Source organism: Barbus barbus, assembly GCF_936440315.1.
Source record: "Barbus barbus genome assembly, chromosome: 41".
NCBI classification, from domain to species: domain Eukaryota; kingdom Metazoa; phylum Chordata; class Actinopteri; order Cypriniformes; family Cyprinidae; genus Barbus; species Barbus barbus.
Window position 1 is genome coordinate 23,004,330 of NC_136719.1, and position 24,036 is coordinate 23,028,365.

At 35.2% G+C, this 24,036-nt stretch overlaps 2 protein-coding genes across 7 annotated transcripts in view; both read right to left on the minus strand.

Moving 5' to 3' along the window:
• The window catches only part of LOC306860169 (F-actin-monooxygenase mical1-like), a 359,843-nt gene extending 348,270 nt beyond the window's left edge, over window positions 1-11,573 (minus strand). For 3 of the 6 annotated variants that reach the window (XR_013783364.1, XM_079401732.1, XM_079401730.1), the window contains exons 1-9: window positions 11,487-11,573; window positions 4,215-4,509; window positions 3,915-4,122; window positions 2,960-3,067; window positions 2,755-2,850; window positions 2,096-2,251; window positions 1,649-1,749; window positions 868-1,125; window positions 471-586 (exon numbers count right to left, since the gene is read on the minus strand). Coding sequence is in view for 4 of the 6 variants with exons in the window: in XM_079401732.1 (XP_079257858.1) it covers window positions 471-586; window positions 868-1,125; window positions 1,649-1,749; window positions 2,096-2,251; window positions 2,755-2,850; window positions 2,960-3,067; window positions 3,915-4,122; window positions 4,215-4,475 (1,304 nt within the window). In the remaining 2 variants the exon portion in view is untranslated. Of the gene's footprint in view, window positions 1-470; window positions 587-867; window positions 1,126-1,648; window positions 1,750-2,095; window positions 2,252-2,754; window positions 2,851-2,959; window positions 3,068-3,914; window positions 4,123-4,214; window positions 4,510-6,906; window positions 7,189-11,486 lie in introns of those variants that run through there. The other 3 variants (XR_013783365.1, XM_079401731.1, XM_079401729.1) reach the window with 1 other exon arrangement.
• A 5,151-nt stretch (window positions 11,574-16,724) lies between these two features.
• Window positions 16,725-24,036, minus strand: part of LOC306860188 (proto-oncogene tyrosine-protein kinase Src) — a 51,759-nt gene continuing 44,447 nt past the window's right edge. Inside the window, exons 7-12 of the mRNA XM_079401756.1 lie at window positions 23,313-23,468; window positions 23,000-23,179; window positions 22,391-22,467; window positions 21,117-21,270; window positions 20,821-20,952; window positions 16,725-19,824 (exon numbers count right to left, since the gene is read on the minus strand). Of these exons, the coding sequence (XP_079257882.1) occupies window positions 19,616-19,824; window positions 20,821-20,952; window positions 21,117-21,270; window positions 22,391-22,467; window positions 23,000-23,179; window positions 23,313-23,468 (908 nt within the window). The 3' untranslated portion in view covers window positions 16,725-19,615. The remainder of the gene's footprint in view (window positions 19,825-20,820; window positions 20,953-21,116; window positions 21,271-22,390; window positions 22,468-22,999; window positions 23,180-23,312; window positions 23,469-24,036) is intronic.

The following is a 24,036-nucleotide window of genomic DNA, read 5'->3' on the forward strand; positions in this document are numbered from 1 at the left end:
TGTATTTTGTATCGTTTTATATAGATACATACAGTTCATAAGTTTGGGGTGGATAAGATTTTAATGTTTTTGAAATAAGTCTCTTATGATCACCAAGGCTGCATGTACTTGATCAAAAATATCGAGTAAAAATATTGTGAAATATTATAATTTAAAATAACTGATTTTTTTTATTTAAATATACTTAATGTTGTTTATTCCTGTGATACAAAGCTGAATTTTCAGCATCATTACTCCAGTCTTCAGTGTCACACGACCCTTCAGAAATCATTCTAATATACTGATTTACTGCACACAAAACATTTCGTATTATTATCAATGTTGAAAACAGTTGTGCTGCTTAATGCGTGTATAGAAACTGATATAATTTTTTAAAGGATTCTTTGATAAATAGAAAGATAAAAAGAACAATTTATTTGAAATATAATTTTTTTTTGTAATATAAATGGTGTAAAAATGGTAAATTGTACCTCCCCGCCAACACCTCCAGGGGGGGCACACGTTTTCCCCAACTCCTGACCATCCACGCCGTGTCAAACGCAGCCAGGAAACCACGAGCAATGCCGGTACCCAGAGGCCAAAACGGCTGCAGAAGAATGAGTGAATTTTAATAAATAAAATAAACATCATTTAAAAAAATAATGGCCAATACATTGTTTTACTGTTGTACGGTTTAAAACAGTGTTTACAATAAAATTTTCAATAAAATTATTATAATAAATATTATAACAAAAAAGACACTGCAGTAGTTTTGAAAGATCAGATTGAAAATATAGTTCTGAAATAGTACAAAAAAAATTCTTATAGTATTTGCCTTCATTATCAGTCAAATGTCATAATCAGGCACTCTGTTGACTCATAACACACCTCTACTAGAGAGTCTCCCACCAGCGCGATGAGCAGTCTCTTCCCCTTCCTCTCCTTCACCAGAGAGGCGTTCTCTGCCCTGTGCATGCAGGTGAAGTCAAACATGGCCACATCTGGATGGCCCGCGTAGTTCTTCGCAAACTCCAGGTCTGGCAGCATGTGATCTGTGGAGAAGTCAGCAGCCTCGTATGCGTACTTCTGCAGGGCCTCCTGGTTGACGTTTGCAGGTGCGAGCAGCTGATTGGCATCAGAAAAGTCCTGAGAACGAGAAGCACGAAAGGTTTAATGCTAGTCCTGTTGTTTCAGCATTGATAATAATAAGAAATGCAGCAAATCAGCATATTAGAATAATTTCTGAAGGATCATGTGACACTGAAGACTGGAAAATTTAGCTTTGCATCACCGGAATAAATGACATTTTACAATATATTTACATAGAAAACAGCTATTTTTACCAGTAATAATATTTCACAATATTACTCATTTAATTTGTACTCCCTTTGAGCTAAAATATATAGGCTGCATTTCTAAGAGAACACAAATAGCAACTGTCTGCAGTTATTCCAGGGAGAATACAGTGACAGAAGAGGACAAGAATAGCTGTGAGGATTGATAAATGTGTTTGTAAGTGTAATTGTGAGCTGGAAATGGGTTGAAACACGCCTGAAGTATCATCTCTGCTGATAAAATCATGGCCTCTTTTCAAGCATTTCTAGGCTCTGTTCAGCCGTCTTATAAGATATTCTCAAAGCCTTTTAATGTGTTTCACTGTGTGTCGTACCTGCTTTAGCACTCCTTTTTTTAACAAGCTTCCCTTTTTTGCAGTCATCACAAAATAGTGAGTATCATCTTTGTAGTAGACAATGTTCTCTAGATCAACGCCTGGAAAACATGACAAACGACAGGACAGAGAATAAAATGTGTGTGGGTTTACTTTTTATATTTTGGAGACAAAACTGGGTAACACTTTATTTTAAGGTGTCCTTATTACACATGTACTTACTATTATAATAACAATTAATTATGCATAATTACATGCAAGTAACACTAAGCCAACCCCTAACCCTATAGTAAGTACATGTAGTTAATTAACATTACTCAGTACTTAAATGGACACCTTAAAATAAAGTGTAACCCAAAACTGTTGTTAATAGATAGCTAAATTGAACAAAAAGAAAAAGTGTATGGTATATTCTCAGTGAGGTGAAGTAACTGTGTGAGTCTGTACCGATCTCAGACTGGAGCGCCTGGAAGAATTTCTGGTTGTATATTCGGGCCACGCCGCTGATCTCCTGCACCTGAGCCTCATTTTTAGTGTGGCGGTTTACAAAGTTTGTAGTGATACCGATGGCTAACTTTCCCCTGAGCTCCTTTATCTTAAAACCTGAAGTAACATGAGGAAAACAACAGTGAGAAAGTGTCATTAAAATAAAAAAAGTAAAAAAAATAAATACATTTAAATGCATTTAATAATATAATAAAAAATAATAAAAGTATTTAGTACAAAATGACAGGGATCAGGTAAGTTTTTACAAAAATATAACAATTTTACTTATTACATTTAATTAAAAACAAAATAAATAATAAAATAAAATAAATAAAAATGATTTTGTACAAAGGGACTTGGATAAGGATAGATTTTACAAACTATTTTTTTTTCATTCTACAAAATAAAGTAAAATAAAATTAGTTTTATAAACTCAAAAATAAATAAATAAATAAACAAGTGACTTGGATAAGGAGGGTTTTTACAACATAAAATAATTCATTTTTAAGATAAAAATATTTAATAATAAAATAAAAAGATAAAATAATAAAAATACTCAAAGCTTTTAGTACAAAGTGATTTTCATGTAATTCACTCATCTGTGTAAATGTTTTATTTACCATCAGGCACATATCTTCCCCCTCCAGCTGAAATAAAAACATCAAACTCAAAAGTAGCAGCTGTGTGGGACGCAGGAGACACCTGAGCCCTCCATCCTGAGAGAAAGAAAGAGATATGAGACTAAAAGTTAACGGACAAATGTTATGTTTATCTACACGACTGCAGATCTTTCAATGTCCCATGACAACTAAAGCTGGTTTGTACCTGTGGATCCTGATGGTTCCCGCAGATCTTCAAAGGTCACACCTGTGTGCACCTCGACCCCCAAAATCAGGGCCAGTTTCAACAGAATCAACTGCAGCTGACGGATACCTAGAGAAACACAGACCTCATTACTATACCTCAATTTAAGCTATACATAAGAAAAGAACTTCTTGAAGTTTCACTTTGACTATATTAACTTTCTTTGATCACTTTCCAGGTCCTATTGTAAACAATTCATTAGTGCACACTATTCTAAACAGATGTTTTCATAATCTTTCATCAAATGTAATAACTTTCCCTGCCTGTAGGAGTCCCTGTAGGCCAGAAAATATATTAACCAATAATATATTTGAACATTTCACAATCCAATCAAATCTTGATAAACTCCAGCCATAATTTTAGGTCAGAAAGATTTTTTCTTTAAGTAAATTAAAACTTTCATTCAAAATTGATCAATGAAATTGATCAAAATGACAGTAAAAGACATTTATTACAAATGATTTTTTCTTTAAATAAACTGTTCTTTTGAAATTTTTAATCAAAGAATCCTGGAAAAAAATGATCACACTTTTACAAAAATATTAAGCAGCACAACTGATTTTAACATCAAAAATAATAAATGTTTCTTGTACAGCAAATCAGCATATTAGAGTGATTTCTGAATGGCATCACGAGAATAAATTACACTAAACAAAGCAATCAAATAGAAAACAGTTATTTGATACTGTAATAATTTCACAATATTTCTGTTTTGACTATTTTTAACACATAAATGCAGCCTTGGAAAGCATAAGAGACTTCTTTCAAACATATATTTATTTCAGATATTCTCAAATCCTTGGGTCTTTGAATACATTTTGGAAGCATAATTTGGTTATGACTGTCGTTCACGTTGACTAATTAATTTGGTAAACTAAAACAACAACAACAAACAGCAAAACATATAGATGCTCACTTATGTGATGAATGGATCCACTGCAGAATCTGCCATAGAATTTCTTTGCACCGAGGTTGAGAAGGTCTCGAATGGTGTACGGCCACAGATGCAGGACGTTATTCCTCGTGAAGGACGCTCTTTTTTCCAATACGACTACCTGAGCGCCTAGTAGAGCCAATTCAATCGCTGTCCTGAGACCACAAGGACCCGCACCCAGCACTAAACACTAACACAGAGAGAGAAACTGGGTTACATTTCCCAGCGTCAAACAACTTTATAGATGGAGATATCTAACAGTTCTCAGGTCATTTATGGTACCTTGTTTTGGTGGCATGCCTGGCCCTGTTCATAGTCCGGATGTGCGCCTCTATTGTCTATCTTCTGCCAGAGGTCTTTGGCTTTCCAGTAGTTGAGTCTGTCCTTCAGCTTGCTGTAGAAGTGCTTGTAGTCCCTGGGCTCGACCTCCAGGTGGCGGGAGAGTTCGATGAAGTTCTGCTGTGTCTCTTTACATGTCTGCGCCTGGACAAAGCTTTCAAACAAAGCGTGGCTGGGATCGACAGAGTCAAGCTCGATGACCATTGTGATGGGAGAGGCCTGGAGCCTGCTAAATGAGCTGCAGAGACAAGAGAGAGTGTTTACCGAGAGATTTCAAACAAAAAAAGTCAACTGGCTGAAATATCTATCTCAAATATCTCAGTAATCAGAATCACAATTCGCTTTATTAGATAAAAGCGTTTGCTAAATGAATAAATGTAATTTTTTACAGAGGCAAATAACCCTATAAGTTTACACTGAAGGAAAGACCCAAGTCATATCTAGAAACCACAATTTCATATAGACACGAGAATTTGATCTAACATCCTCTCAAAATACCGGAGCACTAAAAACACCTTGCCAACCACCCAACACCCAACAAGCAATTCTGCATCTAAAAGCAACACCTACGTTTTTTCTTTAGAAATCTATTTAAAAAAAAAAAACAGACTTGTCTTGGCTGATACTGTATATTCCAGTATAACTGATAGTTCACTGGAACTAGTATGGATAAGTTCATGGGAAATTAATGGATGGATTTTCAATGTGAATAAATACAAAATCATAGAGGTGACAAAGAAAGCAGGACTGAATAAATAACAACATTGTCATAATTTGTCTGAATTGCTTTCTGTCACGACTATGCTTCTGCAACTGTTCATTTATAAAAAAAAAAAATTAAAAGTATGTATTTCTGCCAGTAGGCTCAGAAAAATCTACTTAATTCGAATGGAAACAAGTTTTCATTTTCATTTTAGCATAAACTGCTGTCTCATGAGCGCCACCTGCTGTCAGAGAGTGAATTTGAATTCTCATTCAGCCAGTCTGCTGTTTTTATGCCGTTTTATATGGTATAATTTCACAAAGCCACTATCACACCATTGTTTTTTTGCTTCAAATGCCCAGTCTGCAGTGACCAAGCCTCTCATCAGCAGAAAGAACATCAAATTTACAGCTAAGAGACCCACTACAGTTAGCAAACTATGGAAGAGAGTGGAATAAGAGTGGACCGAGATCACAGCAGCGCAGTGTGAGAAACTAGTGATGTCCTGTGGCCGCGCATCTGCTGAAGTCATTCAAAGCAAAGGCCTATACACTTCCTACTAACTTTTGACAGCTGTAACGCTCAAATATTTTAGATGTAATCTTCTTTCATGCTACAGTGGTTGCTGTTCTCAAATTTTGAGCACTGTGTTTTCCACAAAATGAAGGTTTTTGTTGAAGCACCTTGGTTATTTTGTAAAACTCACGGCTAATATTCCTTCAAACAGTATTTCAGCAGAAATCTTTCCTAACAATACAAGTCTTTACTGTCACTTTTTAATTAATTCAACACATTCTTGCTAAATAAAAATATAAATTTCTTTCAAAAAAGAGGGAACAAATATTTACTGACCCCATACTTTTGAATGATAGTGTACATTGTTACAAAACATTTCTATTTTAAATAAAAGCTCTTTTTTTTATTCATCAAATTCTGAAAAAAGTATCAGGTTTTAAAAAAATCTTAAGCAGCAACAAAGTTTCCAACATTGATAATAAATCAGCATATCAGAATGATTTCTGAAAGATCATGTGACATTGAAGACTGGAGTAACGATGCTAAAAATTCAGCTTTGATCACAGGAATAAAAATACATTTTAAAGTATATTAATACTGTTATAAATTGCAACAATATTTCATAACACACACACACACATGCATTCATACATACACACCTGTATATTAAAATAAAATATTCTACAAGTATGCACAAGACAACAAACATTACTATAATAAACTAAATAAAGAAAACGAAAGATTCAATTCAATTGCAGAGTGCCTGAACAAAAGCATAGTATACTGTTCAGCCCAAATGAGCTTCATGGAATCAAGTTCCACAACTTTCAGCAGGAAACTACATGTATTGTAAAGTTAACCCTGTGAGTTCACATAAACAGACAGCAGTTATGACTAATCATATGTAACAAAACTAGATTTAGGTTAGTTTACAACAAGCAAACAAGCGCACACCTGTACTACTGCATAACATCACACCAAGTGACGGTGGAATATATTGCTAAGTGTTTCATGTGACAGTAATGCACATATAAATTTAGATTTCCAGCCCACACTGATGAGTGTAATTGAAGCAAGACTATTTTAACACTCAGTGTCACCTGCGACTCTTACGGTTTCATAAACGCAAAGTGTCTGTCATTACAAACTCTCTGGATCACATGCAGATTCTTACAAAGCACAACGTTTGCCTTCAGTCATGTTGAACATTTTTTTCACTTTGATACATACAATAAATACTTCACTTGTTGAAAGATGATTGAAAAACGCCAGGCAAGTTAAACAAGCAAGTTCACTTTCAATTCAATCACGTATGAAAAGTGAATGCATTTTAATAAAATTTAAATTTAGCATCCTAAATAACTTATCTAGTACCACATTTGAATTACTAGTAGGATATAACTGATAAACTCTTACCTTTAAATGCAGTTTAAACTTGAGTTAAGAGGATAAAGTGAAATGATACACCCTTCACGGCATCTCAGGTCTGACTCTCAGTGTGCTGAGCTACTGTATGTACTTCCTTTAAAACAGAGGCTTGTAACTAAAACATATGGTATTAATGAGGACAGACTCTGAGGGAACAAGCATGATGTTATGCTCTTGTAACATCCCTGTTTTAATGAACGATTTCCCTGTTTTACCTCATCTCTACTGACGTCACATTACTTCTTGGTTCCCAGTTCAACTTCTCAGTGTGTTGAAATGATAAACATTAAGGACAAAGTCCTAGAAATTTGCAGAACAATGTGCTGTTGCATGATCTAAAGCATCACTGATGTTAAGAGTTTAAGAAAACACTGATTCTAATGTAGAATGCATTGCTAAAGTGAGGTTAATTCAATACTATAACTCCTTTTTTAGGGTGACGTCTTGTTACTGTACCTTCTGTGTGAAAAACAGCACGTGACTTCAGGTGGTTTTCGTGTTCAAACCCCATAATCAACCCCCTGTGTGCCAACAGATTGCTTCAAACAGGCTTCAAACAAATGTTGCAGCACTACCCAAATGTTTTACGGTCACGCTGCATGTAACACACAATAATCTCTCACACATCACTTCCTGGAAACAAACAAAGTCATGTCTTGTGGCTGAAAGAGTTTAAATAAGTCAGTTGATAGCATGCCAGTTTGGCTGTTGTTTGAACATAAAGGCCTGTGATATGTGTAACAGATGCGAGACGTTTAACAAATATACATCTTTTCAGGTACAGCATGGGTGATCTCACAAAAACCTGTCAAGAATATGTCCAAGCCATATTTCACTCTTCAAAAAATATAGTCATAATACATTGTGAAATAATAATATTTAAAAACTACATTAACATTATGGAGAATTGCCTTTAATATAAAAATATTATTAAATTGCATTATTTAAATGGCCTTTAAATAATGCAATATAGTAAAAAAAGAAATGCATTCACCAAAAGAATAATGAAAATCACAAAACTCAAAAGTGAAATGTCCAGATGCATTACAATAATAAGATTTCATAGGGGTAAATTATGACATAAAAATATCATAATGCAAAAGAAAAAAAGCTTAATGGATGGATTTTTCTTTTTTCTTTTTTGTGCATGAAATGTGATCTTGCCAGGTTTTTGTTAACACCCCAGTTAAACTATCGCTACTTATAAAGCAACATTTATTGTGTGCTTCTGCAGGTTTGGTGGTGTTAAATTCAGTCCCTGTGGGCTCATTAACGGATTAATACAATTTATTGATTCTGCATGGAAGGTGCAAATCTGTGCCCTTGTTATGAAACATTTGCATAGTGAATTGCTGATTATGTAGCTTCATATGCTGTAAAATAACCTAATTAGCTGCAGCATCAGATACGAGATCTCTAAGGCAGCAGGAATCTTCAGCTCAAAATCTAAGCTTTTAGGAATATCAGATCAGTATAAAGAAAGAACAACAATAACTATTAGGGAAAGGGAAGTGGTGTGTGGACAAGTACGGTGACCCATACTCGGAATTTGTGCTCTGCATTTAACCCATCCAAGTGTATACACAGTAGTGAACATACACCCAGAGCAGTGGGCAGCCAATGCTGCGGCGCCCGGGGAGCAGTTGGGGGTTCGGTGCCTTGCTCAAGGGTCTCACCTCAGTCATGGTATTGAGGGTGGAGAGAGTGTTGGTTATTCACTCCCCCACCTACAATCCCTACCGGACCTGAGACTCGAACCCACGACCTTCAGGTTACAAGTCCAGCCCTCTATCCATTAGGCCACAACATTATGGTTTACTGCATTAATAGCTTGCTTAATTTTTACACATTTAGGCATTTTGATGATGACAACATGGGGCAAAATGTATTTAATATATTAATTTTGGGGTCATAAAATAAAAAAAAGCCCTATACAGAGTCACATACACATTAATACACATCATCCACATACACAATACATATTTCAGTCAGAAACCCTCATCAAAAACTAATTCTTTACTTTGTTTTGACTTTGGAGAAATGTGACCAGGACATGTTCTTGACAGGTTTTGTGAGATTCATCCATTCTTGACTATAAGAGGTGTTTCAGTTTCAAATTCACATGGGACGGCGCACGTACCACACAGATATACAGTGCTGCTTGAAAGTTTGTGAGCCCCATGCAGAATCTGTGAAAATGTGAGTAATTTGAACAAAATAAGAGAGATAATACAAAATGCATGTTCATTTTTATTTAGTACTGTCCTGAGTAAGGTATTTTACATAAAATATATTTACATTTAGTCAACAAGACAAAAAAGTAGCTGAAATGATTAAAATAACCCCATTCAAAAGTTTGTGAACCCTTGGTTCTTAATGTGTGGTTACCTGGATGATCCACGACTGTTTTTTGTTTTGTGATGGTTGTTCACGAGTCCCTGCTCTTCAGAAAAATCCTCCATGTCCTGCAGATTCTTCAGTTTTCCTGCATCTTTTGCATATTTGAACCCTTTCCAGCAGTGACTGTTTGATTTTGAGATCCATCTTTTCACACTGGGGACAACTGAGGGACTCAAACACAACTATTAAAACAGGTTTAAACCAGGGGAGTCCGAACACGGTCCTGGAGGGCCGGTGTCCTGCAGAGTTTACCTCCAACTTGCCTCAACACACCTGCCTGAAAGATTCTACTATGCCTAGTAAGACCTTGATTATCTGGTTCAGGTGTGTTTGATTAGGGTTGGAGCTAAACTCTGCAAAACACTGGCCCTCCAGGACCAAGTCTGGACACCTCTGGTTTAAACAATCAGTAATGCTCCAGAAGGAAACACGATTGGGGAGGGGTGAAAACTTTTTGAATTTGAAGATCAATGTATACATTGTACTTAATTTGACTTCCGGGAAACATGCAAGTGTCTTCTGTTGCTTCCGAAGGGAAGTACTAAATGGAAAATATACATATATTTCTACAAAATAAGAAAAATAGGGACATCTTCATCCTGTTCAAAAGTTTTCACCCCCCGGCTCTTAATGTATCGTATTTCCTTCAGGAGCATCAGTGAATGTTTGAACCTTTTTTAATAGTTGTCTTTGAGTCCCTCAGTTGTCCTCAGTGTGAAAAGATGGATCTCAAAATCAAACAGTCACTGGTGGAAATGATTCAAATATGCAAAAGATGCAGGAAAACTGAAGAATCTACAGGACATTGAGGATTTTTCTGAAGAACAGTGCTCAGTTTAACTCTTCAGAGCAAACAAGGGACAAAAAATAACCAGTCGTGGATCACCCAGATAGCCACACACAGTATTAAGAACCAAGGGTTCACAAACTTTTGAATGGGGTTATTTGAATCATTTCAACTTTTTGTTTGTCTTGTGGACTAAATGTAAACATATTTTATGTCAAATATCTTGCTGGGGACAGTACTAAATAAAAAAATAACATGCATTTTGTATTATCTCTCTTATTTTGTTAAAAGTACTCACATTTTCACAGATTCTACAAGGGGTTCACAAACTTTCAAGGAGCACTGTATGCTGTTAATTCATAAAATCATGAGACAACCTTAAAGAGAACAGTCTATGATGGAATCTTGATAACAGCCACTATTGATAAATACAGCTATATACATAAGCAAAGATTAAAGTCCCAGAGTTAAGACAGATTTAGTACAGTAAGTTCACTCTCATAAAAAAGTACACAAGCTGTCACTAGAGCAGTACCTTTTCAAAAAAAGATACAGAAGTACATTTAGGTATAAATATGTACACTTTAGGTAGCCTACTAATATGTACTTTTAATCTTTATCTCAGGAAACAGGTTCAGTGTGGCTTTCACGCATCTGCAAAGGAGACGGCGCTTTTTCACAGAAAAACAATGCTTAAACTTATGCAAGCAAAGCACAAACCACAAAACGAAACTAAACACGATTATACTAGTCAGTGGCATGCAATATTACAGCTTTGCATTGACAAAATCAGAAACACACAGATAGAAAAAGCACCATGTCTCAATAAAACTGCAGTAGCCTAGTAGTGCTGTGCTATTCATTTTCCATGTATAGTGATATTTACAGTATGGTACTCCAAAACTACATACAAAACTGGTACAGTAATTGTTTCAGATGATGCATTGATATAAGCTATGGTACAGTAAATGAGTACAGATTACCATCTTCACAAAGTACTAAATTAATATGTGAAAAAACATGTCGTAACACCTTTTAAAGATGTTTTGCCATGTGCTCATTATCTATAACCTGGAATAAACATATTAAAGACCCCAAACTCAGAAAACGTGACTCTTATTTGATGGCAACTTAAATATACATAACGTTACATTATATTATGGTTATTTTTCAAGATCAAGACAAACGTGTAAAAACAATATTAATCAGTCTAAACATGCAGAAACCACTTTATAAGCACATCAAATCAGCACTGGTTCATATTAGGTTGTTTCTGTCTCCTTCAAGCTGTACAACGCTCACTAAAGTACATTTGCTGGTTTAGTAATTAATCGACTTACAGGACATCTCTGTGATTAAACTTAATCAAATGAAAAATTACCTTGTAAGCCAGTTTAGGAACTCTGCAATCACCTCTCTGTGATTTCGACTCACCTGCGGCGGCTCGTCCAAGCATTGAATCCTACCTGGAGAAGGCACGGCTCATGAATATTAATCACATAAAGAGACGTTCGACGATTTGATTGGCTGAAAGGCAGTCGCTAAGTTTTCTTTACGCCGTTGGATTTTATTTATTTTTATACTACGAAACGTTATTTTATAAATGTATTTTTATGTTTGCTTCGTTTACATATACAAATCAAAGTACATTAACTGAATACGTGTTTATCCAGTATTTGTAAACGTGTGTCATATTATCTAATAACATAATAATAATTATAATAATATAAAGGTTTGATTAAAAATAAATAATACATATTAATTAGGGAAGTGATTTGACGTCCCTTCTGGACCTGATGGTATTTTAACGTCATCAGGACGTAATTAATATTCATGAGGTAAACCTGGATAGGCATAAAATCCACATTATCTGCCCTAAATAGTATTGAAATGTACTACTAGAATTTAGGATGGACAGTGTGCAAATTGGGACGCAGGCATAGTCTGATTCTTGACTTTTCCGAGTAATGCATGGAAGCAAAAGTTATTACCACAGGGCAGGGCAGGCCTATCTTTTTCTCAGTTTATGACCCACGAAGACTTTCAAAACAACTTTCAAATTTATTTCCAGGTTTGTTAAAAAATATTTATATCCGACTTTTGTGGGGGTTTTTTTTTTACTTCCTTCTCTCCCTCCCTATGACTGGACTTTGAGATGTTGAGTATGTGTAGGTTTTTTTTTTGTTTGTTTTTTTGTTTTTATGTTATGTTGTGTTGGGTATGAAAAATAAAATAAAAATATTGATAACAAAAAAAAATAAATTATATCCAACTTTCTGTATAACCCCCAAAATTGTGTTTTTTTGGTTATTCTTTAAATTTAGACCCTTCTTACTGCAAATTTATTTTTAATCTATTGCTATTTCTTGCTAAATTTTACATTCATAAATGTACATTTTCAAATAAAACTTTTTGATATGTATGTAAACTCGTTGAGTAACTCTAATAATTGTATTGCATGTAAGACTCTCTTATGGTGTAAGTCTAATAAGATAACTTAGTATGCTTTGGATTATTGTTTGTAACCCTCATTGTTTTTTTGTCGTTCTCTCTTTGTCTTTGTAATTATTGTTTTGTTATTGCATAATAAAAAAAATTAAAAAGGGCCAAATGAAAGATTAATGAGAACATATATAATAATGTTGTATCATTATTATGTATCATCATATTTAAAATCAATATTAAAGATAGATTTAAAAAAAATATATATATATATTTCCAGGTCCTGTTACAGAGTTTTAGAGAAGCAGGATGTGTTTTTACAAGGTTAACTTTCACTTGTGAACAGAATTTATTCACAGTCTGTACTAACAAGTTGGTCTTTAAAAGCGTTTTAATAAACTTTAAAGTTTAATATGAAAAGACAGACTAATTGTAATTGTACGATCATGAATAAGTCCATGAAGTCCAACACAAGCAAGTTTATAAACTGGATGTAAATATTGCAGTTTACTTTAACACAACAGTAGGTGTCGCTAGAGGACAATAAACTGGCTTTCAATCAATAGTTCAAAACATAATGATGAAACAACTGCATTATCATCATATTAAAGCTGTTGGATAATATCTGATTATGTATTGAGCTCGCAGACCAAGCACAAGTCAATTAGACACAAACCCTTACTTCTTTTAGGTGTGATTTGGACATTGGTCGGGACATAAGAGCAGACAACACTCCCTCCCCATCTAGGCCTATACATCTACACATTTATGACAGACTTTTGACCCCGGTTTCATGTCATCTAAAGTCTTTATTTACAGATATTGTAACTGCTCATAATTCATAAAGAGAGCTTTTTTATACTCGCATATTAATTATCCTACACAATTTTGATTATGTAAAACCAATAACATTACAGAAGCAGTTTTAAAGGTATTTTCTTTTGATTGTTTGACCACTCAAAAGACAATATAGGAAAATATAACATAATTAGGATAATCTGTATTTCTAGCTGCATTTCACGTAAAAAACTAAATCTGTCTCTAAACCTCTCTTCTCTTTATTCAAAGTTGATCTAGACAAGTACCAGGATGAAAACTATCCAAAACTCTGTTAATCCTAAAGCTGTCAAAACTGTATTACTGTCTATATTCATCCAATGTGTCCTCTTAAGGTGTACAGTTATTACTTTTATATTATTATTAACCCGCTCCGAGGTTCCAATCTGAATCAAACGATTCACGAACCCGCTTTGAAGTCCCGATCTGAATCAAATGATTCACGAACCCGCTCCGAGGTTCCAATCTGAATCAAATGATTTGCAAACCCGCTTTGAAGTCCCGATATGAATCAAATGATTCACAAACCCGCTCCGAGGTTCCAATCTGAATCAAATGATTCACAAACCCGCTCCGAAGTTCCAATATGAATCAAATGATTTGCAAACCCGCTTTGAAGTCCCGATATGAATCAAATGATTCACAAACCCGCTCCGAGGTTCCAATCTGAATCAAATGATTTGCAAACCCGCTTTGAAGTCCCGATATGAATCAAATGATTCACAAACCCGCTCCGAAGTTCCAATCTGAATCAAATGATTCACAAACCCGCTCCGAAGTCCCGATATGAATCAAATGATTCACAAACCCACTCCGAGGTTCCAATCTGAATCAAAGGACTTGCGAGCCAGCTCCAATGTCCCGATCTGAATGATTCACGAACCCACTCCGAAGTAAATCAAATCCGTGCTCCGAAGTCCCGATCTGAATAATGATTCACGAACCATATTTCAGATCGGGAGCATATCACGAATCTTTCAATTCGGGAAAATGATTGGAAACCCGCTCTAAAGTTCCGATATAAATCAAAAGATTTGCGAACCTGCTCAGAAGTCCCGATCAATCAAATAATTTGCAATAAGCGCTCCGAAATCCCAATCAAATGATTCACAATACGCTATCCGATTCGAGAGCTTCGAAACGGTGAATCATTTTGCAATGCAATGGTGATTTGGAGTTTTGAAAAGCTCAGTTTCACCTATCACAATGTGCTTTAAAAAAAACCTTAACAAGCGTTGTTGAAATTCGAAAATGAATGGCTCTTTTGATCATTTTTTTCATCAGTTTGAATCAATCGGTGCGGTTCCAGCATAAATGACTCACTTAGTTGACTCTGTTTGTCTGTTCCTCCTGTTGTGCCTTCAGCCGTGTTTTTATGTCCTAGATAGGCCTTCGTCTGCAAGATGTCTGCTAAAGATCACTTGATCTGGAAAGCATCTGTTGTGTGCAAACATCTGACAGACATCTGTAAGATGTCAGTTTTACATGCATTCTAAATCATAAACATCTTAAAGACATCTAATAGACATCTAAATGTAAATGTTCAATGTTAATTTAAAATGTTAAATTTATCAGTATATAGGCTATTGTAATAAATATTTGAGAAATTATTTATCTGATTCTATTAGTTTTTAGAGAGTGATAGTCAATGTAAAAAGAAAATGGTAAAAGCAGATGAACACAAAACAAATCCTTAACGAGCCCAAAGGGATCAGACTGAATGATGTCAGATCACATGGGATTTATGGACCGCCTGCTGGGGAACACCTTTGTTTTTTGTCTTTCCATTTATTCTATTGTATATTATTAGGAGACATAATTCAAGGGTAATATGCATATATCACAGTATGTCTGCATTTGTCCAGATCTGTGCTACACACAAATGTTGCAGGTTCAGTTCTTCGTGCAGTATTAATGTGAGTTATTAGGATCACACGCTATTGCACCAATTTTCCTTTAACTCTCTGCTTCACAAATCACAGTAAATGCTTGAGGCCAGATTTTACTGCATTTCCTTATAGAATCAGCTGTAAAACATTAACAAGGAATGGCCGGGTTAATAATCTCTGCTATTTTTGTCAAGGAAAGAAATCAGGGCATTCAAACTTAAAGGTAAAATAGTTCACCCCAAAATGAGCATTTTCTGAAAATCCCTCACGCTATCCAAGATGTAGATGAGTTGTTAATTCATGGGAACAGATCTGGAAAAAAAAGTTAGCATTCCATCACTTTCTCACCAATGGATCCTCTGCAGTGAATGGGTGCCGTCAGAATGAGAGTCCAAACAGCTGATAAAAACATCACAATAATCCACACCACTCCAGTCCATCAATTAACATCTTAAAGTGGAGCGAAAAGCTACATGTTTGTAAGAAACAAATCAATCAATAAGACGTTTAAACGGTCACTTCTGGCCAAAATATCAGTCCATAATCGCCAATAATATATATAAGAAGACTGCAGCGGACTGTTAGGTCAGCAGAAAGGTAACATCATCACAGACCCTTCTCTCCTCAGGCAGACGCTACAGATCTCTGTGCACTAGAACATCTAGGCATAAAAACTGTTTTCCCCCCATGCCATCTCCAGTCTAAACAACTAACACAGGAATTATTACCTGTGTCCTGTAATTCATGCCCCATCTCTAATTATTGACTCTCTCCCTAGTACTTTGTAAATATATATGCATATTTTTCTAAACGGCTGTATAAATGAGGCACAAATCTGTACATAAATCTTCTGTTCCAGATTCTTACACATTATTATTATTATTGTTAAGTCTTATTTAAATGTTTCTGTTCTCATGTCAGATATGTATGCATGCATGTACCAAGAGCTTCTTAAAAACCACAACAAATTCCTTGCGTGTTTGCGCACACTTGGCGAATAAAGCTGATTCGGATCCTCCAGTGAAAGTCCATCTCCTGTTTTCCTCTCACATCAAAATACAGACATATTTCTTTTTTAACTGTTTTGGCTTGTAAACAGTGCTTGATCGGTGCATATTTCTCTCCCGATTCAGACGAGACTATTTTTTCACTGAAGAAAGCAGTATTATGGATAGAGGACTTGCATTTTAAACAAAGAGTCTTAATGATGGATTTGTTAATGTATGTACTGGAGTGGTGTGGATTACTTGTGACTCTCATTCTGACGGCACCCATTCACTGCAGAGGATCCATTGGTGAGCAAGTGATGAAATGCTACATTTCTCCAAATCTGATGAAGAAACACTCATCTACACCTTGGATGACTCGAGGCCTAAATTTTCTGAAAATTTTAATTTCTGAGTGAATTATTCCTTTAAAACAATTTGCGAAATAAAAACACTCTTGTGCTTAAATCCAAGCTTTAGAAACATAGTTTATTGCACTAAAAAAGAAAAAAAGGATACCACCATGTCATAAATTTTTAAAGTACAAATCTCATTTCAGTGTTATTTCATATTTTGAAACCAGTCATTGAAGAACTGTACACTGGGAGCAAGTACCTGGAATCTGATTGTGAGCAACTGCAATTAATATACAGACACGCAACTCATAGAAAACAACTGCATAGTTTGAATTCATTAGATGGGGATGCACTAATATTGTGGTTACTTGTAGATCTGACTCGTTTAACTTGTCCTACTTTTATTTTCCAGTTCTACAGCATGAACCAGTAAGAACACGCCATCGTCCATCCATCGTCAAATATCACATTACGATCAGAGCGATGCATACAGTGCAGTTTACTTTGCTGTAGCTACCTGTCAAAATCAACAGCAGATTTATTGCAAGTTAAAACGGTTAAAAAGTAATAAAACAATACTTTAGTGCCAAAGTCACACCTAAAGAAATGATTCTTAAAGGTGAGCTTCTTACTGTAGATAAAAATAAAGAAAGCGACTTGAATCTGTGAATCCATCCCGTTTTGTGATTGGCTGCTTCTCTATGCATTCAGTTGCTGTAGGAAAACTGGAAAAAGATATTTTTGCAATCAGCTTCACGCAGGACCGAACGTCTACCTATAACATTGATCTTACGGGGAGAAACGAGCAAAGCTCTGCTGAACATAAACTGAGGCAATATGAATAAATATGAAAAGAATATTTACATACGGAAGTATTTACAGAATATGGACAGGCGTCACACATCTACCAGCTAAAGTACCGCGATTACAGCTGCATGCCATTCTAAACAACTCATCGGGACATTTCCAAACCCTTACCATCATCGTATCAGCACAAACATCCCTACAACTCAAATCTATTATTTCATTCTACATTGTCTCAGCAGTGATTATATTATTTATTCGGGCATCTCAAACCATCACTAACACCTCACAGACAAGGTTCATGGCTTTCTGTGGATCTTATGGGAAAGCAGTAGCGATGGGTTTGAGTTCGCTACCCACAATTATATATAACAATGGCTATTTTGCATATAATATATTGCCGACTTTGACGGCATGTGTCAGAATTTGTCTCAAAAAAGCCAAAAAGATAAAACGTTTGAAATTCAAGCATTTAACAATCTTTGAGGAGTCAGTTCAAACATCTCTTGAACAATATTCATGAGTGATAAAAGCAATAGTTCACAGACACTACAAAAGTAGATTTTCTTCCTCGGTGCTTTTGTCTTGTTTTCCTGTGCAAATATTTCAACATTCTTAAATCAACTTGAGAAGCAAAATGCTTGAGTGAATGAAGTGAGTTTAGGCTTAAAACGAGAAAAAATATCTGACAATTGTGTAAGAAAAATATTTCATAAGGCTAAACAAGTTGCCAGATATTTTCTTAATTTCAGAAAACAGCTATCTTATATCATTTCGCTTAATTTATGAATCTTAAGATATTTGTAATGGGAAAACAAGACAAAAATACTAAGGAAAAAAATCATTTTTTGCAGTGTAAAAATTAATTGTCATCATTTACTCACCCTTATGTCATTCCAAACTGTTATGCTGTTATTTTTGCCATAGCATACAAAAAGAAACATTTAGAGGACGTTTTATTCATGCAATAAATGTAAAAGTACTGTATATGGAAAAGAGCAGCATGAACATTCATCTAAACATCTCCGTTTGTGTTTTACATGACACGAGGGTTAGAAAATGACATTTTCTTTTTTTTTTACAGTGAACTATTCCTTTAAATTCTAATTACAAAGCCTGCTCATCCTCTTTGTTACAAAAACAACATTAATAAAAATACATTTGATACATAAAACAGTACAAAATTCATTTTTTCCTTTGTATTGGCACACAAAGTAGGACTATACAGTCATTTCTGCTTTAAACAAAAACAATGCTATATATCAGTAGTTGTTTCGAATACTAGAAGAGTAGAGTAACTGTATCAAATAAAACCACATTCTGAACGATTCTCTATTTGAGTCCATATCAAAAGGAAGAATGGTTTGTTTCCATCATTTCAGAATTCAGAACGAATTCCAATCACGTGACCAGTGTTCAACCAATCACGTTCTTATTCCAGTTGATCCAGGTTGATACAAAATAAATCAACAAACATAATGGGACAAAAGCTCATTTCTACCATTAAAAGGCTTAAAATACCACATTCGGATACAGACCCTGGATATCTGTTGGAAGACATTAACGGAAACATCCGTTCGTCACGAGAGAGCTGCAGTCACAGATGTCTCCCAACATGCTCAGAGGAGCTAACGTCTGATGATGGCCATCAAACCTCGTCCATCTGAGCAGGCTTCACGACGAACACCAAAGCTGATGGAGCTGACGCTTCGGGGGTTTGTGGGGGGATGGGAGAGGACAGAAGTGAGGGACTGTGGGAGGAGGATGAATGACAGATCTGGAGCATCCGCTAAAAGGGTTTAGGAGAGAAGTGGTAGTACATCGAGGTCAAGAAAATAGCTAGGGATCAATCCGCAGAGCTTCGGAAATAAAGCCTCGCAACAATTATCAGCAGAAACGGCGGCTGAAGAAGCAATTTATTGAATTTCTTTGCAGAAAAGATGCATCTTGTCTTGCTGTTTGCAGCTCATCTGCGATGAAAGTGGAAAAACATGCGATTATAATGCTGTAACACTGAGACCATGTGAAAACCCGATAAGTTGCTTTAAATGGGTTGATTTAGCTGGATGCGCGATGTTGTTGTCCCGTGTGGATTAGTATTGTTTGGGTTATGCCACAAACATCCCGTGTTCGTTTTCCCCGGTCAGGGGAAGGATATCCTTTTCGCTGCTCTCACACTTGACTGGATCTGCATCTCTAGAGGTTCTCGCCCGGCTGGTACTGCGGTTCAGTGGAGGTGAAGTAGTCTTCCAGGAAGCCCTGGAGGTATTCGAAGGTGGGCCGCTCCTCGGGATCCTTGCGCCAGCAGGTCAGCATCAGCTCGTGCAGGGATTCGGGGCACTCGGCGGGACAGGGCATCCTGTAGCCGCGCTCCACCTGGTCCAGCACCTCCCGGTTCACCATACCTGAGTGGAGGAGACACGTCAAACAAAGTGGATGTGGGTCAGGTGTCAGATTGTGGTGCAGGCACATTTTAACCAGGCAGTGTGGGCTGTGGGTTGTCAGCAGGGAGGAACAACCGGAAATGTTGTCAAGTGCCCTTTGCATGCGTCATGTGCCCTTTTGACAATTTTATGTGTTATATTATCATAAACACACCCTCAAAAGCATTTTTAAATTTCTTTTAAATATAATAATAAAACTCACTGTGTTGAATGTAATTTTGTTTAAGTTTAAAATGTTTTAGAGATGAAAACCCTGCATTGGACTCAAAGTGAATAATTTGGAAATAATACTAATAATAATAATAATAATAATAATAATTATAATAATAATAACGCAAAACCATTTATTATTATTTATAAACAAAAATATTTAAACACAATGTGTTGGATTTAGTGTGAATAATTCTAAGTGAAAATAATTTGAATGTAATTGTTTTGTAAGTTTAAAAGAATTACATTTTTTTTAGATAAAAAACAGCAATATTGTGAAATATTATTACAATTTAAAATAACTGTTTTCTATTTAAATATATTTTAAATTGTAATTTATTCCCATTATGCAAAGCAGTGTTACGCTATTCTTCAGAAATCATTCTAATATGCTGAAATTAATGTGTATAATGATATCGATGTTGAAAACAGTTGTGCTGCTTAATATTTTTGTGGAAACACATATATACATATATACATACATATACACACATATACATATATATATATATATACACACATATACATATATATATATACACACATATACATATATACACATATACATACATATATATATATATATATATATATATATATATATATATATATATATATATATATATATATATATATATATATATATATATATATATATATTTGAGATCATTTATAATAAAAATGAATAGATTTGAATAAGGTGAGCCGGTGACCCTCTTTGATTAATATTTGACTGTAGAGTAGTACCTGGATAAGGCACCCTGCCTTTGGTCGTCAGCTCTGTCAGTAAGACCCCAAACGACCACACGTCAGATTTGATGGTGAAGCGGCCGTAAAGCGCCGCCTCTGGCGCAGTCCACTTGATGGGAAACTTGGCTCCTGTTGTAATAATGATTTAAGAGAGGCCTGTCATCATGATTAAACTGATTCAATTAAGGTCAAAGCGCAGAAAAGGCAACAGCATTAAGTCTTGAGAATGAGAGAGACGTTACGACCTCGGCAAACATCTGAAAATGTGAAGAACACGGAGTGCTCCTGCTCACCCTGTCTGGCCGTGTATTCGTTGTCCTCTATGAGTCGAGCGAGGCCGAAGTCAGCCACTTTACACACCAGGTTATCACCCACCAGAATGTTGGCAGCCCTGAGGTCCCTGTGCACATAGTTCATTCTTTCCACGTACGCCATTCCAGAGGCGATCTGAGGACAACACATAAATTATAACGCTGCTGGGCTCGGTGCCGCCCTCCAGGGTATCCACAGAATAGAAACAGATTCATATACATTATGAAGACAATGACAGCGGCGCTTGGCCATGCAAAAACTGCCACCACAATGCTGTTTTTAGTGATGCGCTCTACAGTATTCAAGTCTCTAAATAGAACTTCTCTTTCAATACAGGGTTATATAGTTTATTTAATTTTTTTTACTCTATGAGTGTTTTATTTAATTACATTTACATTTATGAATTTGGCAGACACTTTTATCCAAAGTGACTTGCATTGCTTTCAAGATAATGACCCTGGCATTGGTGCTGTGCTGTACAGTTTGAGCTACAGGAACTACATTTTTTTAATCTATTTATTTATTTATTGCAAATTTATATGATGTTTCAGAGCAGCCTAGGGTCATTGCTATTGTTATGTAGTGGCATTTTCGTGTTTAATACAGTGGGTTGTAAGATTCTATATCAAAAATGTAAACTAAAATTGATTTTAGCCAGTCAGCTTTGGAGTCATGAAAATGTGTTCAATCCCCTAATATAATATAATATGATATAATATAATGAATACTTATATTCAGAAAGGACACTGTTCTTTTGAACTTTCAATTAATCAAATAATTCTGAAAAAAATCAAAAATTTTATATTAAGTAGCACATATTTTTTCAACATTGATAATAATAATAATAATAATAATAATAAATGTTTATTGAGCAGCAAATCAGTATATTAGAATGATTTTTGAAGGATCATGTGACACTGAAAATTCAGCTTTACATCACAGGAATAAATTACATTTAATAATATATTCAAATGGAAAACAGTTATTTTAAATTGCAATAATATTTCATAATATTAATATTACTGTTTTTTTACTGTCATTTTTTTTTTATCAAATAAATGCAGCCTTGATGAGCATAAGATGTCTTTCAAAAAATGTTACCGCACCCAAACTTTTGATCAGTAATGTAAATTTTCTAATATAACGTTTCCAATTATATTACTTTTAAGTATCAAAACAGTTTTAAGATTTTTTTTTTTTTTTTTTGTGATTTCATTACTAGATATCCTATCATATAATGTCAGTGTGAAAGTACCTGAGAGGCCATATCCACAAGCTGAGGCAACCGCAGCATTTTCCCCATGTCACCCTTCAGGAAATCCAGCAGACTTCCTGTGAAAGCAGAAATTCAAATTTTATATATATAAAAAAAAACACATTTAACCTTCTATCAATTACATATTTATTCTCTAACTGCTCGCTTTTCTAGTAAAACTAACATTAGCTTTATTTTGTCTATTCTATCTACTTGTTTCTTATACCCCCCCCCCCCCCCCCCCCCAAAAAAAACCCCACTATATTCTATCTACTCGTTTTCTTAAAAAAAAAATATATATATTTTGTGTCCTGCGTTAGGCTAGGCTAACCAACATTTGTAATAGCACTTGTATGTTGTTGCTCTTTTGTTGGTTTTGATTGCTTCTTATGTCCTCATTTGTAAGTGGCTTTGGATAAAAGCGTCGGCTAAATGACTAAATAAATAAATAAAATCACAGCGTCACACCTCCATTCACACTTTTACTGGCAGACCTCACCACAAAGCTGCTAACATCCAGATTTTATGCTCTATTTACACATCTTGCAGCCAGTTCTGGTGTCTTAGACATTTTTAGCCCAATATAGTTCACTGGATCTCTGTACTGACCTTGTCCCATGTACTCCGTGACGATATAAATGGGCTCCTCCGAGACGACGGCGTAAAGCTGCACCAGCTTCTCGTGACGGAGTTTCTTCATCACCTGCGCTTCCTGCAGGAAGGCCTCAGGAGACATAGTGCCAGGCTTCAGGGTCTTGATGGCCACACATGTGGTGCCGTTCCAAGTGCCTGATGGGAGAAAAAGACACTATGAACGCTTTGCTTGCATCACACAGCTGTGGCATTTTGTGCTGGTGAACTTTTTATATAATTCCCAAATCTTTGGTTTTTGATAGAGGGAAGTTGAATGAAGAAGTCTTACCCATCCAGACCTCTCCGAAGCAGCCCTGGCCCAGTTTGACGTCCAGTCTCAGAGAGTCCCGTGGGATCTCCCAGGCATCCCGTGCCAGGCCCTGAGTCTGAGGCTTCAGCAAGGGACACACGTCAGTCAGACAGTGACACAGGCCGTCTGCGTGCTCTGTGACAGACACAGACAGAAAGGAGTGCGTTTATGTTTTTGCTTTTCTTCCTGTTAAACATTCTTTTTTTTATTTTTTAGAAAATAGGTAGTTCTGGCTCATTCTGATTTTAAATTAATGCACAAAGATGCTTTTGTAGCAGAATTAAAATTAAAAACGGAAATTTAACTAAATTAAAAAGTTAAAGTTAAATGTATTATTATTACTAGTCCAATTCTTTATTATTAAAAAATAATAAATAAATATAACTTCTTATTTTTAATAATAATAAAATATTGTAATATTTAGCATACCTTAATAAATGAATATATTTAATATATTATTAAATAATTTAAAATAAATAATTAAAAATAGAATAAAAAAATATGTAAATATTATACAATTTACTATATAATACTTATATACTTTATAACTTATTCCAACTTAATAAATAAACAATTTAATCAACCACATCAACAAATTAATTAATACAAATTAGTGCAGTTAAACGATTAATTGCGATTAAATCGCATCCGTTTTTTATCACATAATATATGTGTACTGTGTATATTTATTATGTGTATGTAT